This window comes from Chelonia mydas, chromosome 3 (assembly GCF_015237465.2).
Source record: "Chelonia mydas isolate rCheMyd1 chromosome 3, rCheMyd1.pri.v2, whole genome shotgun sequence".
NCBI lineage: Eukaryota > Metazoa > Chordata > Testudines > Cheloniidae > Chelonia > Chelonia mydas.
The window spans coordinates 6,923,771-6,938,951 of record NC_057851.1 but is presented as its reverse complement, the minus strand read 5'-3'; the positions used below and the strand labels follow the sequence as shown (position 1 = coordinate 6,938,951).

At 45.2% G+C, this 15,181-nt stretch overlaps 1 protein-coding gene across 4 annotated transcripts in view; it reads right to left on the bottom strand.

Annotated features, from left to right (window-relative positions):
• EXTL3 (exostosin like glycosyltransferase 3) overlaps positions 1–15,181 on the bottom strand; it is a 225,383-nt gene that overhangs the window by 53,597 nt on the left and 156,605 nt on the right. For all 4 annotated transcript variants that reach the window (XM_037893835.2, XM_037893836.2, XM_043542079.1 and 1 more), the window contains one exon: positions 4,688–7,277. In XM_037893835.2, coding sequence (XP_037749763.1) covers positions 4,688–6,835 — 2,148 coding nt within the window. In that variant the 5' untranslated portion in view covers positions 6,836–7,277. The remainder of the gene's footprint in view (positions 1–4,687; positions 7,278–15,181) is intronic.

The following is a 15,181-nucleotide window of genomic DNA, read 5'->3' as shown; positions in this document are numbered from 1 at the left end:
ATGGCATAGAGTGGCTGCACCCTACCTAAAGTCAAAGGAATGATTAGTATCCCCCAATCAAGGAGATCTAATTTGAATGTGTTTATTTTTTCCCATAGCAGAGAAATAGCAGTTGCATTCTCTGTGGCTAAGTGCAACCTGACATGGTGTTAAAAATTGTGGCAAGATTAAGAACATAAGATTAACAACATAAGAACATAAAAATGGCCATACTGGGTCAGACCAAAGGTCCATCCAGCCCAGTATCCTGTCTACTGACAGTAGCCAATGCCAGGCGCCCCAGAGGGAGTGAACCTAACAGGTAATGATCTACTGATCTCTCTCCTGCCATCCATCTCCACCCTCTGACAAACAGAGGATAATGCAATAGAGCTGAATCAGTGCTGATGGCTGCCAGAAAGGTTTAATCCCTCTTGCAAACTAGGCTTTAGCCAAATGAATCAGACAATTTTGCTGGATAACTCCTAATGCTAGAGACAGCATGATACCCAGGGCTGGGAAAACACTGCAGAAAGATGTTTGAATATTATCAAATTTTTAGATGCATTTGCTTGACAAATTCATACCCCTCCAAGTTCACTTTCAATGAAAATTCTGCTAATCCACAGTTCTACTCATACAAATACTTGAAGGAAGTATATTTTACACTCACATACATGAGAATTCTTACATGGTATTTTTACATGGGATGGGGAACTATTTTGCCATGAGAGAGGGCTCAATCTCTCCAAAGTCCCCACCAGATCCCTGGCTGAGACACACTTAAATTACATGGGGATCTGATCACATCCTTTCCAAATGGGAACATACATGCACACCCCCCCCCCACTCTCTATGAATGAGACTAGGTAAAATATAATTTCAGCTCTGCACACAGCCTACAGACCTCAGAGTACCCTGATTTTTCTCGGAATGTTGCTTCAGGCATGGAATATATGGCTCAGAGAGAAAGGAAGAGGTTTAAAAGTAAAATGTGTTTCCTAACTTTGTTTACCTCTCTCTCTCCATGAAAGATTCAAAGCCCCAGAGGCTTCTTCAAGCCTTGCTCTTGATTGTAAATTACACGCCATTGGGAAACAGAAATTATACCATGTGACTTTGTGAGACCAACCACAACTAAGCAGCACAGCTCAAATACCAATCATCAAATACTCAATGAACTGTTTGTGATCAAACCATACAGGGGAAAAAATGACAGAATCAATTCAAGGACATGGCAACTTCTCCTATGTATTCTGCAAGCAGAAAATATCACAACAATTATTCACTGTAAATTATTTACTCTGCTCTAGCAGCACGACTGGTGAACTTTTGGGATCATCTGGGAGGGAAGGACTTCTCGACCAACTGTGACAAAACACAACATGGAAGCAAACATTACTAATTATCTGCACTGGATGCACAGGTTTCAGGATGCTTTCCTTCATCCTGTAATATGTGCTGACCCATTGGCTTGTCGTTCAAGGTTATCAGTGGCTAGACTTTCAGCCCAGGATATACTAATCATGCTGCATTCTGTCTCATTACACTGTAATTTACTTTACTTCAATAGCCTTCTGGTTTTAGGTGCTTTGATCAGTGATCGCTTTAGCACAGCTGTATTATTGCTCTGTTCCTAGCAGTCATACAGTGCTAGTAATTGCTTGCATTGGAAGAGAGAAATGTTAAAAACCACAATTTTCTACCTGTAATTTAAATTAAGGCCAATTCTTGGCTCTCTGAATTTACGGGGCTATATGCTCAATAGACCACAGTAAAGACATTCTACGCCGCTTCATAATCTGAATATCCAATATTCTTGGATATTCTTCCCTTGTAAAGGGTTGAACTATACAGCTGGAAAGGTTCTCCCCTCCTCCTCCACCTTTCACTTCTGTGATTCAATTCCAGCTAGCTGGCTGGGTTTATGCTCTTATTTCATTAGCCCCACAGAAGAAGGGGGATTTTATTAAGCTAACTACTATGACAGACTCCCAATGTGAGTTAAATATGAAGTCAGGAAACAGACTGGCTAAGAAGTTCAAAAATATTCTTCTAATTTATGGCCTCCTCCTGCAAAGACTTAGGCTACGTCTACACTTAAACTGCTACAGCGGCACTGATTTTCACACCCCTGAGTGATGTTGCTGGGTTGACTTAACTTTTTAGCGTAGACCTGGCCTTACACACGTACTTAAGTTTACACACTATTAGGAGTCCCACTGACTTTCAATGAGACTTAAGGCTCGTGTACGTGAACAACTGATATGTGGCAAGATGGGGTGTGAATCTACCCCACATTAGCCTGCACGAACTAACTGCCCATGTGGACCCGCTGATGCTCCTTAATAGTTTGTTAGTGGGCTCTGATCTAGTCCTCTTTGAAACGACTACATCAAAGCATATTAAACTGTTAATGCACATCAGCAGGGTTCATGCAGTCTATGGCAAGCTAGTGTGGGGTAGATTCACGCCCCAGCTCTCTGCAAACTAAGGCTTTGTCTACACTGGAATTTCATTGGTAAAACTTTTGCCGTTCCGGGGTGTGAAACCCCCCCCCACCGAACAACAAAAGTTTTACTGATGAAAAGTACAGGTGTGAACAGAGCTTTGTCGGCGGGAAAGCTCTCCTGACGACAAAGCTACCGCCGCTCGTTGGGGGTGGAATTGTTTTTTTGTCGGCAGGAGAGCTCTCTCCCGCCGACAAAGAGCAGCTACGCTGCATGCCTTTTAGTGGCATGGCTGTGTCGCTAAAAGGTGCGTAGTATAGACGTAAATGTTCCTGTAGACAAGCCCTCAGGCCCCTAAGTATATATGGTATATTTTCTAAAAGGATTTATGAACCTATAAAGATCTTACTCCTTAGATCAGAGGTCTCCAACCTTTTTACACCCAAGATCACTTTTTGAATTTAAGGGCAACCCAGGATCTACCCCGCCCCTTCCCCGAGGCCCCTCCCCTCCCTGCTCACTCCACCGCCCTCTCTCTCTCCATCGCTCGCTCTCCCCCACCCTCACTCACTTTCACCGGGTTGGGATAGGGGGTTGGGGTTCTGGAGGGGGTGAGGGGTGCAAGCTCTAGGAGGGAGTTTCGGTGCAGGAGGGGGCTATGGGCTGAGGCAGGGGATTGGGGTGCGGAAGGGGGTGTGGGCTCTGGGAGGGAGTTTGGGTGCAGAAGGGAACAGGGTGCTGGCTCTGGGAGGGGGGTCAGGGCTGGGGCGGGGTGCAGGAGAGGGTATGGGGTGCTGGCTCTGGGAGGGGGGTCAGTGCTGGGGCTTGGGGTGCAGGAGGGGGTTCAGGGGGCAGAAGGGGGTATGGAGTGCTGGCTCTGGGAGGGGGCTCAGGACTGGGGTGCGGCCTCCCGCCGGGCAGCACTTACCTCCAGAGGCTCCCGGTCGGCGACGGGTGTAGCGAGGCTAAGGCAGGCTCCCTGCTTACCCCAGCCCCACACTGCTCCCAGAACGGACCAATATGTCTCTGCGGCCTCTGGGGGCGGGGAGGCACGTGGCTCAGCACGCTGCCCCTCTCTGCAAGCACCATCCCCCCTGCTCTCCTGGCTGCGCTGGCCACTTCCGCGAGTGGCATGGGGCTGGGTTAGGCAGGGAGTCTGCCGTAGCAGCAGCCACGCTGTACCGCCAGAGATCACGATCGACTGGGAGATCCTCTAGGATCTACCAGTCAATCGCGATCGATCACTTGGTGACCACTGCCTTAGACTGTAAATCTGTCACACCAGGATCCCTGTCCTCTAATGGTCTGTAAAGTGCAAGCAGGCCTCTGGTACTACATCAATAATAAAATAATATTTGCAACGAGAGAAAAATGGCAGGAATAATATAGAAAAAAGGTTGATCCAGAGAAAAACATTTTTTCTTTCACAAATGACACACATTAGCAAGTCAGAAGAGAAAATCCGCCCCACCCCCACTGTCCAACTATGAAAGGGTTAACGCTTTTTAAGCAGAACTGTTGCAAGAATTTCCCAAAATTCAAGCACTGGAGAGGACTAATGTGAATGCTTATTTTGCAATTATCTGAGCAATTTTCTCTCCTTATTGTGCTTGGACCTTAAAGGTTTTTAAACACATGCAGAAGGATTTATTTGTCAGAAATCATAATAAAATGAAATATTAAAATCAATGAATCTTTTTGCATGCATAATGCCCTAATCGCTCTAAAGTGCTATTACATTCAGAACTGCCTTGGCACAAAAAACACATTTAGTTTGTGCATTTAAATGCCATCTTCCTCCTCTTTTTAAAACATTTGTAAAGCATTAGCCTTTTATTTTTCCTCTAAGCATGACTGGATTCCAACAACAGCAGCAGTGATGAACAAACAGCTGGAGCAAAGATCAAAAACAGGAATTTAACTTCAGACTCCTAAATTCCTATTTAGGCTCCTGTATATGCAACTTGTTTTTCCAAAAGGTGCCAAACACCCAGCATCTTCCATTTACTTCAATGGGAGCCACTAGGTGCTCAGCACTTTGGAAAGCAGGTCACTTATTTGGGAGCCTAACTTTAGGCTCTCCTATTCTTGAAAATCCTGGTCCTGACAGCAGTTTGAAGCCCACAGCATAACAACAAACTTCAGCACAGGGTTGGATTACTAGGCAGACATGCCAAGTTACAGAACTGATAAAAATGTCTACGTTATTTCCCAATGTAAAAATGTCAAACCAAATTGAGCATTTGGGTATTTCTTACCACGACTGGGACACCGATATCTGGCCACAAGAGGTCTTCGGAGGGAAGTTTGGGGGAGTTCCACACTACTACAACTTTATTTAAGTAAGGGAGTCCATTGAGTCTCTCTAGGGAGTTCATTAACACTTCCTCCCGCTCGTAGGTTAACATGACTACTGTGAACTGCTCCCTTGGGACATTGCCACCCAAGGCAGCTTGGAACTCTTTCCCAGAACCACCTGCTCCTCCTCCAATTGGTCGAAATCCAGTCCCAGACCCAAGAAACTTAGCTTCTGAAGGTAAAACGGGATCAAAAGGTGTGTGTGGAAAGAGGTGGAAAGGCCCTGGAGCTGAATTCCAATTCCTATAGATATCCATTGCTGTGAGAGTAAAATTGCGAAGGTATTTGGGAGATGCATAGGGTGGTTCTGTTTCCACAGGCCCCAAGTCTAAGTCACCATTGTCTGCCATGTTGGGATCAGTACCAGCAGCTTTCCCAGAGCGGTGAGGAATCTCCACTGCAGTTTCTTCTCGAATAGGAGCAGCCGGGATTTGAATTCGAGTCCTTATGATGGCTAAGACTGTGCTGAACACGTTGTCAGATGTGGAGAAATAGGTCTCCCACAAGAAGCGGCCCTGCCTCCTCATGGTAAGGAGATCGTTGTCAGAAATGCTTCTCAGAAGAAAGTGCACTTCTGTGATACGTGGCTTTGGTATGATTAAGGCTGCCTCATTCCACCGGATCACATCATGATAGGGCAGCTGAACTTGCTCTCCAAGAATCACTGGGATGGCTCCGACTTCCAGAGCCTCAAAGAGTCTCATGGCACACCCAGCAGAGATCAATAGATGGGTGTCCCCTGGTGTGATTATCAGTGCAAAAGTAGATAGCTTCAGTAGCTCTAATCTGTCATCCCTTTCTCCACAAAGTGCCCACTCAGTGGGCAGACTTGCCTTAGGCTGGTTCTTACAAGTGAATTCCACCAAGACAAAGTCCAACTTACTGTCTTGGACAGCCTTCAAGGTGGTAATGATCCGATCATCATAGTCAGCTGGGGCATTGCCTTCGATTTCCTCTTCAAACGAACGAACCTCTTGCAAGCTGGATCGAAGAGACTCTATTTTCTCTCCCTGGAAACTGAATAGGTACTTTCGCTTTACTGGCACCTGGGGTGGAATCTCTAGGAAGTTGGGTTCGGACATTGCATGGACTAGAGGCGATACCACAATATCAAAACCTGGCCGATACTGTACATCATAAAAGGTGGATTGGGCAATCATGGCACGCCCTGTGCTGATGTTATAGATAAAGTTCTGAGTTTCTGATTTCCTCGATAAATTAATGATGAGATGGTTGTGTCCATCAGTCCTCCAATATGGCAAAGAGTGCAACTGTTGCTCCAGTTCAGTAGGTTTTGGCATTATGGGCTCTTGCATTTCCCCCACTAAAATTATATATACACAAGCAATGTTTGCATTTTCAGTAACATAAACATTAGTTCTGACGGTTGCCTCAAAGGCTTGCTTAATTAAAGGGTCTAAGGAGCTACCAAAAGGGTACTGATCACTGTTGTAGACATACACTGGGAAGCCAGACGTCAGTGGGCAGCGTGAGTAGTCAAAGCAGTTGTACAGCCTGCAGTTCCTGTTGGATTTTGGCAAAGGCAAGTTAGCTTCATCTTTGTCTGGCAGCAGCCGGATTGGCAAGGAGAGCTTTGGCTGGTTCTGAGCCATCAGTTCTTTGTAGGAATGCTCAGTCTGGCTGATGACATTCTTCAGCTGCAGGAGATCCTGCTTGGCGTTTTCTATGCTCTTCTTGCAGGCTTCGATTTTCAGGTTCAACTTGGCGATCTCGCTGTTGAGCTCCTGTCGCTTGGCCTCCAGCTGGAGCAGCTCCTCGCTGACTGACTCACGGATGCGGCACAGGTCCTGGACATGCTTCACCTCACACAGCTCATTTCCGGTGCGGGGGCCGAAGATGCGCTTACCAGCATCATCCGCGTCATCAATGGTGGTCAAGTAGTAGTGGGCGATGAGGGGGAAGAAGACGAGGATGATGAACAGAGTAAAGCTAAGCCAGGTGAGCCGGATCCGACTGGACCATCGTAACACCCAGGGTTGGCCGCCATTCCCCACTCCCCCATTCCGCAACATGGTATACCCAGTCATGAGTCTGAGAATCGGTGCGCGCCCAATCACGTTGGATCAGTAGCCATAACCAAAACAGTTTTTATTAGCAAGTCTCTAAAAGAAAAGGTTATTGTGCCTGCTTAATAAGGGGCCAATAGAATGGAAATTTCATCTTCTTGTCGTGACGATGGCTGCCTCCAGCCTTTTTGTTTCAAATGCAACTTTTGGTCCAATTAGAATCAATCACTGAACTTCTCCTTTTGTCGCTGGTTAACTGGCTGTTGCTAGTAGTGTTGTGGTGTTGTCATGGCGACAAAACCACAATGGGATCAAGTCGACCTCTTACCACTGCTCTTGACATCCTCCATTACCATCCAATGAATATGGAGAATCAACAGCCATAGTTGAAAACAAGCTGCAAGAGTCTTGGATAAGCATCAGTCTCTCTCATCACCTCTGCGCTGCTGATACTCTGCCATGCCTACAAAAGAGCAACAGCGTCAGACAAGGCAAAAATGACACCTTACTAAGCTATAAAACGATAAAGACATTTACTAAAAGCAGCTGTACAGTCAAAATCATCAGCATTCTGATTCACTGTTACTTGTCTAACACCTCCTTGTGTAGTACTTACAAACCTGAGGAACTGACAGGATTCATGAGACATGCACAGCTTTCTGCAGGGCAGTTCTATCAAAGGACTTGATAAAAGCTGTGTGGTCTAGCAGTCAGAACAGAGAATAGCAGTCAATAAATCGTATTTTCTATTCCTGCCTCTGCCATTGATTCACTGTGACACGCTGGACAAGTCGCTTAAGCTTTGCATGTCTCAGTTTCCCCACCTGTAAAATGGATATATTAATAGTAACCCATATGTTTATGGCATGTTGTAATCCTTAGATAAATGGCACTATAGAATTACAAGTTATTACTATTACTACATATTAGAGTCGAAATACCCCATTCTAATCTTGGGCCCCATCTGAATTAAAAACTGATCATGTTATACAATTGCATGAAGGATTTGCAGTTTGGACAAGCAACACTCAGGGGGACTGTGGGGGCGGGGGGGGGCGGGGAGGAACTAGCTTTATGTGGTCAGCCTAATTTTACTTATGACCAAATGCAGGCATGCATTATATACCTCCAACTTGCTGCATTAGCAACCTCTGCTTTCCCATGACCACCTTTTGTCTGAATTTAGTTGGCCTTATAAAATAAGCCTGGGGGTGGGGAATTAAATAACTGATTTGTGTTTTCCATATATGATGGATGTTCTTAGGACATGTTGATGCTCTGTATAAAAAGAGTATTATTTATCATAAGTAGCAAACAAACCATAAAAAGACATGATCATGAGGATCATAAAGACATGCTACATTGAATTACTGATTTGATATTCACCTTTACATTGTAAAGGGCAAACTTTCAACCTGTGGGATCTTAAAATTGCTCTGATCAAACTCAATCAATCATAAGGGACCACAGTCACTCTTGGTGAAATGCCACTAACTTCCACCAATATGAATTTGGCCCAAGATACCCAAGTTTAGACACCAGTGAAAACAAATCTTACATCTTACCTAAACAAGGAGAAGATCTGAGATGCTCCTCATGCAATTCCCACAATAAAAGTAGTAACCCAATTTCAGAAGCCAGCCAGATAGAAACCTGTTTCAGCACGTCCTAGCTGGCACCCAGTAGAGAGAGTTGCTACTAATAAGCAGAGACAACAAAGATATGCCACCTTTTTGTTCTGTGTTTGTACAGCGCCTAGCACAATCAGGTTTTGGTCTGTGACAGGGACTCCTAGGTGACACCACAATGCTAATAAATAAAAAATACACCACTTTTATGAACTGCTTTGTCATAGGCACCCTATGGCCATTATGAAAATGCAACTGAGCCGCGATTAGGGAGTCACACACCAACCCTCGTAGCGTGAGTTGAAATCTTACTTACTGTCTTTGGTACTAAGTGCATCCACTAGAGAGGCTGCACTGGCAATAGAAACGTTACAAGAATCTACTCTCCAGTGCTGAAGACGACCAACTAATATCTCACTGAGCCCGTTCAATGCTCCAATACATTTGTGGGTATTTAACAAAGAAGAAATAAAGGCACAAGCAGAGCTTGTCCCAAATTGATAGCTGAAAACTGGCAGAAAGGTAAAGAGAGATGTCACTTTGGCAGGGTGTGGGTAGGAGAGATATCAGCAGTAATTTTCAGTTTAGAATGTTAGCATACACCAGAAAATCAATTGAGGATTCAGATCTTAACAAGCCAAACCATAATTAAAGGGGGCAGAGGGTAGTATAACCCATCCTGATAATACAGCCACAATTCCTAAACCTATTTTCATCACAAGGGCACCTGTTGTGCTAATGATTAAATGCAAATCCTCCCCAGCCCCTACCAGCAACACTTAGAAGCGGAACAAGCAGCAAGGACAGTGAAAAATCAAGGCACACCACAAATTCATAATGCTGCCCAGCAAAGGGCATCAGCGGACATCTCAGAAGGCTGGGAGGATTAAAAGGGCTAAAAAGGCAGGAAAAGGTTAAATCAGCTTTCTTGTTTCCTGGTAAGTATGATCGGTGTGGGAGGCCTTGACTCTCCTAGCAGAACATTTTAATAGCATTCCCTGCACACCAGCTTCCATTTGTATGTGCTGAGGTGGAGGGCTGGCAGTGAATGCAAATCTCCCATTTTTCTGCATGAGGCTGTCACTCATGCACAGAGAGCACTGATAATAACAGGATCCTTTCATTGTGCCCCGGGGCCACATTGCTGTCGCTATGTATTACTGAACAGAAAGGTTTCATTATGCACAAATGTATGAGGCAAATGATTAACTAAAGGCAAAAAAGTTTTTAAAGTTTATTTAAACTCGTATTTTAAAAATGCTTCCATTCGTTATAGGAAAGAGTGACTCATGGATGGAGAGGACGTTAGCAGCAACTCACATTGACACAGCTCCTCAGCCACCAAGCTTCAGAAGCACTCTCCAAACTTCCGGGAATTGCTCTCTCCATCACTGAAATGCAGCTGTCTCTGGGATGAGCGCTGGCAGCCATTTAAACAGGGGTGACAAAATGTTTAGGATGGGAAGTGAAGAGCAGCTGAGCTCAATGGAGCTATGATAACGTACACCAGCTGAGAATCCACTCGAAACTAGAGGTGGAATTTCAGGAACGCAGAACGGTTTTTGGAGTTTGTAATAACTCCAAAAACCTGACCAACATAGGTCACCACTCCTAACTCTTGTGACAAGCACTACACGACCTTTCATCAGAAATCTGGCATCCTCCAACAGCACAGAACTCCCTGGTATTATTCTAGGGCATTGATTCAGTGCCAGTTCAGAAGGGGGAGTGCTGTCTGCCATGGTGATGGGCATGCCAAAGAAATACTACAAAGAGTTCCTGCCACACCCTGGGCTTCCTTGGAGGTCTCTAACCTTCAGTCCCATTACTGCCCTTCTCCCCTTTGTCGTCAGGTTTTATCTGTGCCACGACTAACTTCAACCAGTGTTCTGTCAGTACCTCTTGCTGCTCTTCTGGCCTGCACTCCTGCTGGCCCCAGAGTTCAGTTTCCAGTACATCTTACGGTGGTTATCATAGTAACAGGCTATGAACTAGGATTATCTTAATTTCCCCTCCCTTTTGGAAGACAGAGCAGAGCCACAAGAGCACATAAGGCACCCTGGCACTGTCTCCCAAACTCAATTACAGCAGCTACAGGAGGACATTCAAGCAGCTCTATTTAAGGGCTTTGTGAATGTCAGGATCCCTGCTACAATGCAGATCTCCTGCTTGACCTTAGGAGAGTCACTGAGTCTCTCCTGTGCCTCAGTTCCCCATCTGTACAATGGGGATAACAGCAGAGTCCTGCATCACAAGAGGGATAGACGGATAAATACATTAAAGACCATGAGGCACTCAGATACCATGGTGATGGGAGCCACTAAAGTACCAAAACAAAAAAGGCGGCGTTGTGCAGAGAGACAGTGCCCGTGCTCCTGGAACGGTCAGAGGAAAGCTTGACATCTCAGGGTCTGGAGTCATCCCCACAGAGTTGCTAACAGCAACCCTCATTAGATTGCCCTGGACTAAACATAATTAGTGAGGTTCCATCATAAACAGACAGAGCACTTAAGGGCCGAATCCTGTGGGAAAGAGGCAGGACCGGGACTCTAAAACAGCACTAGTACCAAGGAAATGCTACACTCTGGCCCACGACCCTTGACAATGATTGCTTACAACTGTTCTGCCTCCTGATCCTTCCAGCAGCTCCCCGTTCCGCAAATTCTGTTTACACAGAACAAATCAACAAAGCCCACCCGTCCCTGTCCTAAAACATGGAAGTAAAAGAACTCTCTGCATTTAGAAACCTGAAACTTCTTCAGCTGTTTCTGTTGGTGGCGCTAACTCCAAGGCCACATGACAAACTAAAAAAACGCGAGGAGGTATTTTAAATGCAACATATGTGGTTTGGAATCAGTTAAGACTATCGACTGCCAGTCTGAAATACATGCTAGTGATAACGAACGCATGTTAGACACTCTTTCAGGCTGCTCTTCCTTACCAAAGGTTTTATCCCCCACCAGCTAGATGCAGCTGGACATTCCTTTTGGTTTTATTAAGACAGACATTTGTTGTTAGCATTTAAAAAAGAAAAAGCCCAGTCTAGTGGTTTTCGCATGAGAGCTTCCAGTTTTACTTTCAAGAGCAATAAGCATCCACTAGGTAAGAGACTGTTGCTTCCCCTTCAGAAAGGAAATCCTTAAGCAGGAAGAGTGTATTACTTCATTTAACTCCACAGACAACACAATCTGACTCCAAAGAACTACTTAGTTCTGTTAAAAACAGAATCCTGTCTAGAGAAAAGCCATGGTCCCATTTTAAGGTAACAACTGGTACCTGACACACCTAATTACACAAAAGGGCAAGTAAATTTCTCAAGAGATCAGAAGCTGTAATTGTGATAACCTTCTCTAATTGCTGATCTAATTGACATCCCACTCCTCACATGATTATTCCTGCAAACATTCCCCACCACCTCTCACTAGTCAACCTACTTTGCCATTTCTGTTATATTGGAGAGAGAAGCCTTTTGAAGGCAAAGCTCCCAGTTACAAAGATCTCTTTCCCGGGAAGTTCTTTGCTCTGCACTACTAGGCTACAAAACTAAATTGTTGGCCTATTGCGCTGCAACACCTTTCTTAGACCTGATCCACAGATATTTTCCCAACTTGCTTCCTTCTAAAGAAGAAGGAACACAATGCACCTGCCCTCCTCCGATAGTCCAACGCAGTTCCCTCTGCTTTTGAATTCTAGTTCAATGTACTAGGACAGTTTTATGCTCAGGTATTGGTGGAAAGCCATCATCATTGCTATTCAAAGTCGCCAAGTTCCACCTGCACATACTTGACCCTTGAGCACACCCGGTCTTTGACACGTCTCCCTTCCCCCTTTACCCTCACACATAGTTAATGAGATGTCATTCTTCTCTGAACACATTTCTGAAATGAACCCTGGATACTTCAAGCTCTTCAGGGAAAGCAGATCTTGAATTGGCATTAGACATAACTCTCTATTGAATAGATCAATGGAACACAAGGAGATCAACTGATCTAATCCCAAGGGAATGTACCAAACCTTCCAGAAGGAACCATCTACATGGTTCCTTCCTCTACTAGATCTGAGCTACTGTTACAAACCCAAACATGCTTCGGCTGCACACCCATCCCTGTCTTCTCCACCTCTCGCCTACGTCCTTTTATCTACTCTCGACTAACCAATCCGCCATGGAATTTAATTGCTCCTCTGAAAAAAATGCTGAGCTATATAATTTATTCTACTCCAGGTGTAAAGCAAATTGCAACCTCCATCACCACAGCTGCTACTATCAGCCTTGCTAGCAGACTCCGCACAGATGTCACATACTTAATGAGCCACGGCGTGTGAACAAATTTCCTTCTTGTTCACACAAGGCAGATGTGAACCTCTCCTGGTTGGTACTGAAGTACCTCATGCGGGCAGCATTCATTGGCACCACCTCTGCTCTACTTGTTCTGACCTGAATATATGGCTTCCCTCTCCAAGGCTGTCAATATGGCATCATTCACCAGCACTAATATTACTTTATTATTTTTTAAAGCAAAGACAGAAAAATCAAAAACTTCTATATTGCTCTGAAATTAAGACATACACCTTCTTCCTCTGCCTCTTGGAAATGAAGACGACTGGCTGGAGTGTAACAACAGGAAGGAAATACGCTCACACACCTCTGTACCTAGGTTTAGGAGCTTGTGTGACAAATACGTTCACAGGGCTCTCAAAGAAAAGATTACATCCCAAATCTGCGATCTGTTGGCAAACAGGGGCATTCGAGGATTTTCCTTTGCAGCTGAACAAGGAGAGTAAACCTATTCAGTGTGTGTTTTAAAGTACGTTTGGAAGGTCGCCCAGCGTGCAAGTTCTGCTTAAAGAAGAGCAGATGGAAAATTCATTCTGAAGTGACTTACATGTTATGGCCTCAGGGATCATCACTGTGGATTTGAGCCATCTCAGGAGCTAATAAGTACAGAGTAAATTCTCCCAGGCTAAGATCAGCACTGCTACCCGTGCAACAGATACAAGCCTAGTAATCTGTAACTTCAGGGGACGAGGTGCAGCTATATTGTTTCCTTCTATCATGACCCAGCTTTCAAAGCAGGAGGCATTTAATAAATTCAAATCTCACAGCTAAATCATACCTGCCCTGCCCACCCTTCCCCAATGTACACATATAGAAGGGTCCCTCCACGCAGAGATCTCATCCTTTCCACACTGAATAGCTAGCAGCTGGTACCAAGGCATCACTTCTCCCTTATGACGCTACAAAACGTTTTCCTGTAAATCTGGGATCCATGCAGGGGGAAGGGACAGGGACTGCATGTGTGGGTAACCCCAACACTGGACAGGGCTGAAAAGACAATATCATTCCTTCCACTGCGAGGGAGTCTTCTCTAAAGGTACCACAGTCTGCAGATCCCTGGGGGCAGTGTGGCCAGGGGGAGACCCAGGTACTACGCGTTGCTAGGAAGTCACTGGTGGGAGAGATGAAAGAGGGGCAGGGTGCAACATGGTCTCTCTGTGCAGATTACATGGGTTTTACTGTGGAAGGGGGGAAATCTGGCACTGGGACTGGACAGAGAAGTACTTGGTGTCTGCAAAAGTGGGAATCAAAAGTCTCTAGTAGAAGTCATTTCAGAGACCCTCTCTTGCCCCAGTTTTCCGTGGTGAAGTGTGCTCACTGCTTTAACCTCCACAGCACCTGGAAGATAATACTTTAGCCACCAGTGCCTGTTTTCCAGTCACTGGTGTGAGCACTCCACTTTAGAGTTGCACTGTGGCTAAGTGCCAGTATTTACAGGCTCCCTGAACGTGGAATAAGGAATTAGCCTGCTGCTGAAAGAATCATTGTCATCAGTGTTAACTCTGTTGACAATTGCGAATCCCCACCAGCCAAATTTGGAATTCTTCTTCTGGTCCAGACCTGAAGAAGAGCTCTGTGTAAGCTCAAAAGCTTGCCTCTCTCACCAGTGGAAGCTGATTCAATAAAAGATATTACCTCACCCATCTTGTCTCTCTAATATCCTAGGACCAACACAGCCTCAACATCACTGTACACAACCACGTGCAACAAAACACAGTCAACTAGCACCAGCAGATGACTACGCTGATGCGGGATATGACTCGTGGTGATAGGTTTGTATGCTAGGTGATGCTTATGACAGACTGTGGAAGAAGAATGGGGATGTTACACCAGTGACATGGCAACACTGCTTTCCCTGCCCCAATTGCTGAACTGCTCTCGTGTAACTTAGGAGCCAGCACTCCTGGGTTTTACTCCCAGTTCAGGTGCTGTCTCTGTAACCTTGGGCAAGGCACGTAACCTCACTGCCTCAGTTTCCCTGTCTGTAACATGCAGATGAGGACACTCCCTACTTCATGAGTATGCTAGAAGGCACAAACAGTTTGGGTTGCACTTTTATAGGACCTTTCACCTCAAAGCACTTTACAAAGAACCCATGTAAGTGCAACTAACACTTTGCAATCCCTTCCAGAGAGGCAGGATGAGCCAGCTGCTAGGGCACCAGTCCAGGACTTGGGAGACGGTGGTTCAAGTCCCTGCTCTGCCACAGACTGTCTCTCAATTCCAGATCTGTAAACTGGGGATAACAGCACTGCTCTACCTCATAAATTCTTCCAGGCCCTTCCCCCTCATCAAGGGAATATCTAATCATCTTACAAATGTTAATTAAATTTATCTGTATAATCACCTGTGAGCTACAAGGGTCATTAGCAACATTTTACAGATAGGGAACTAAGGTACAGC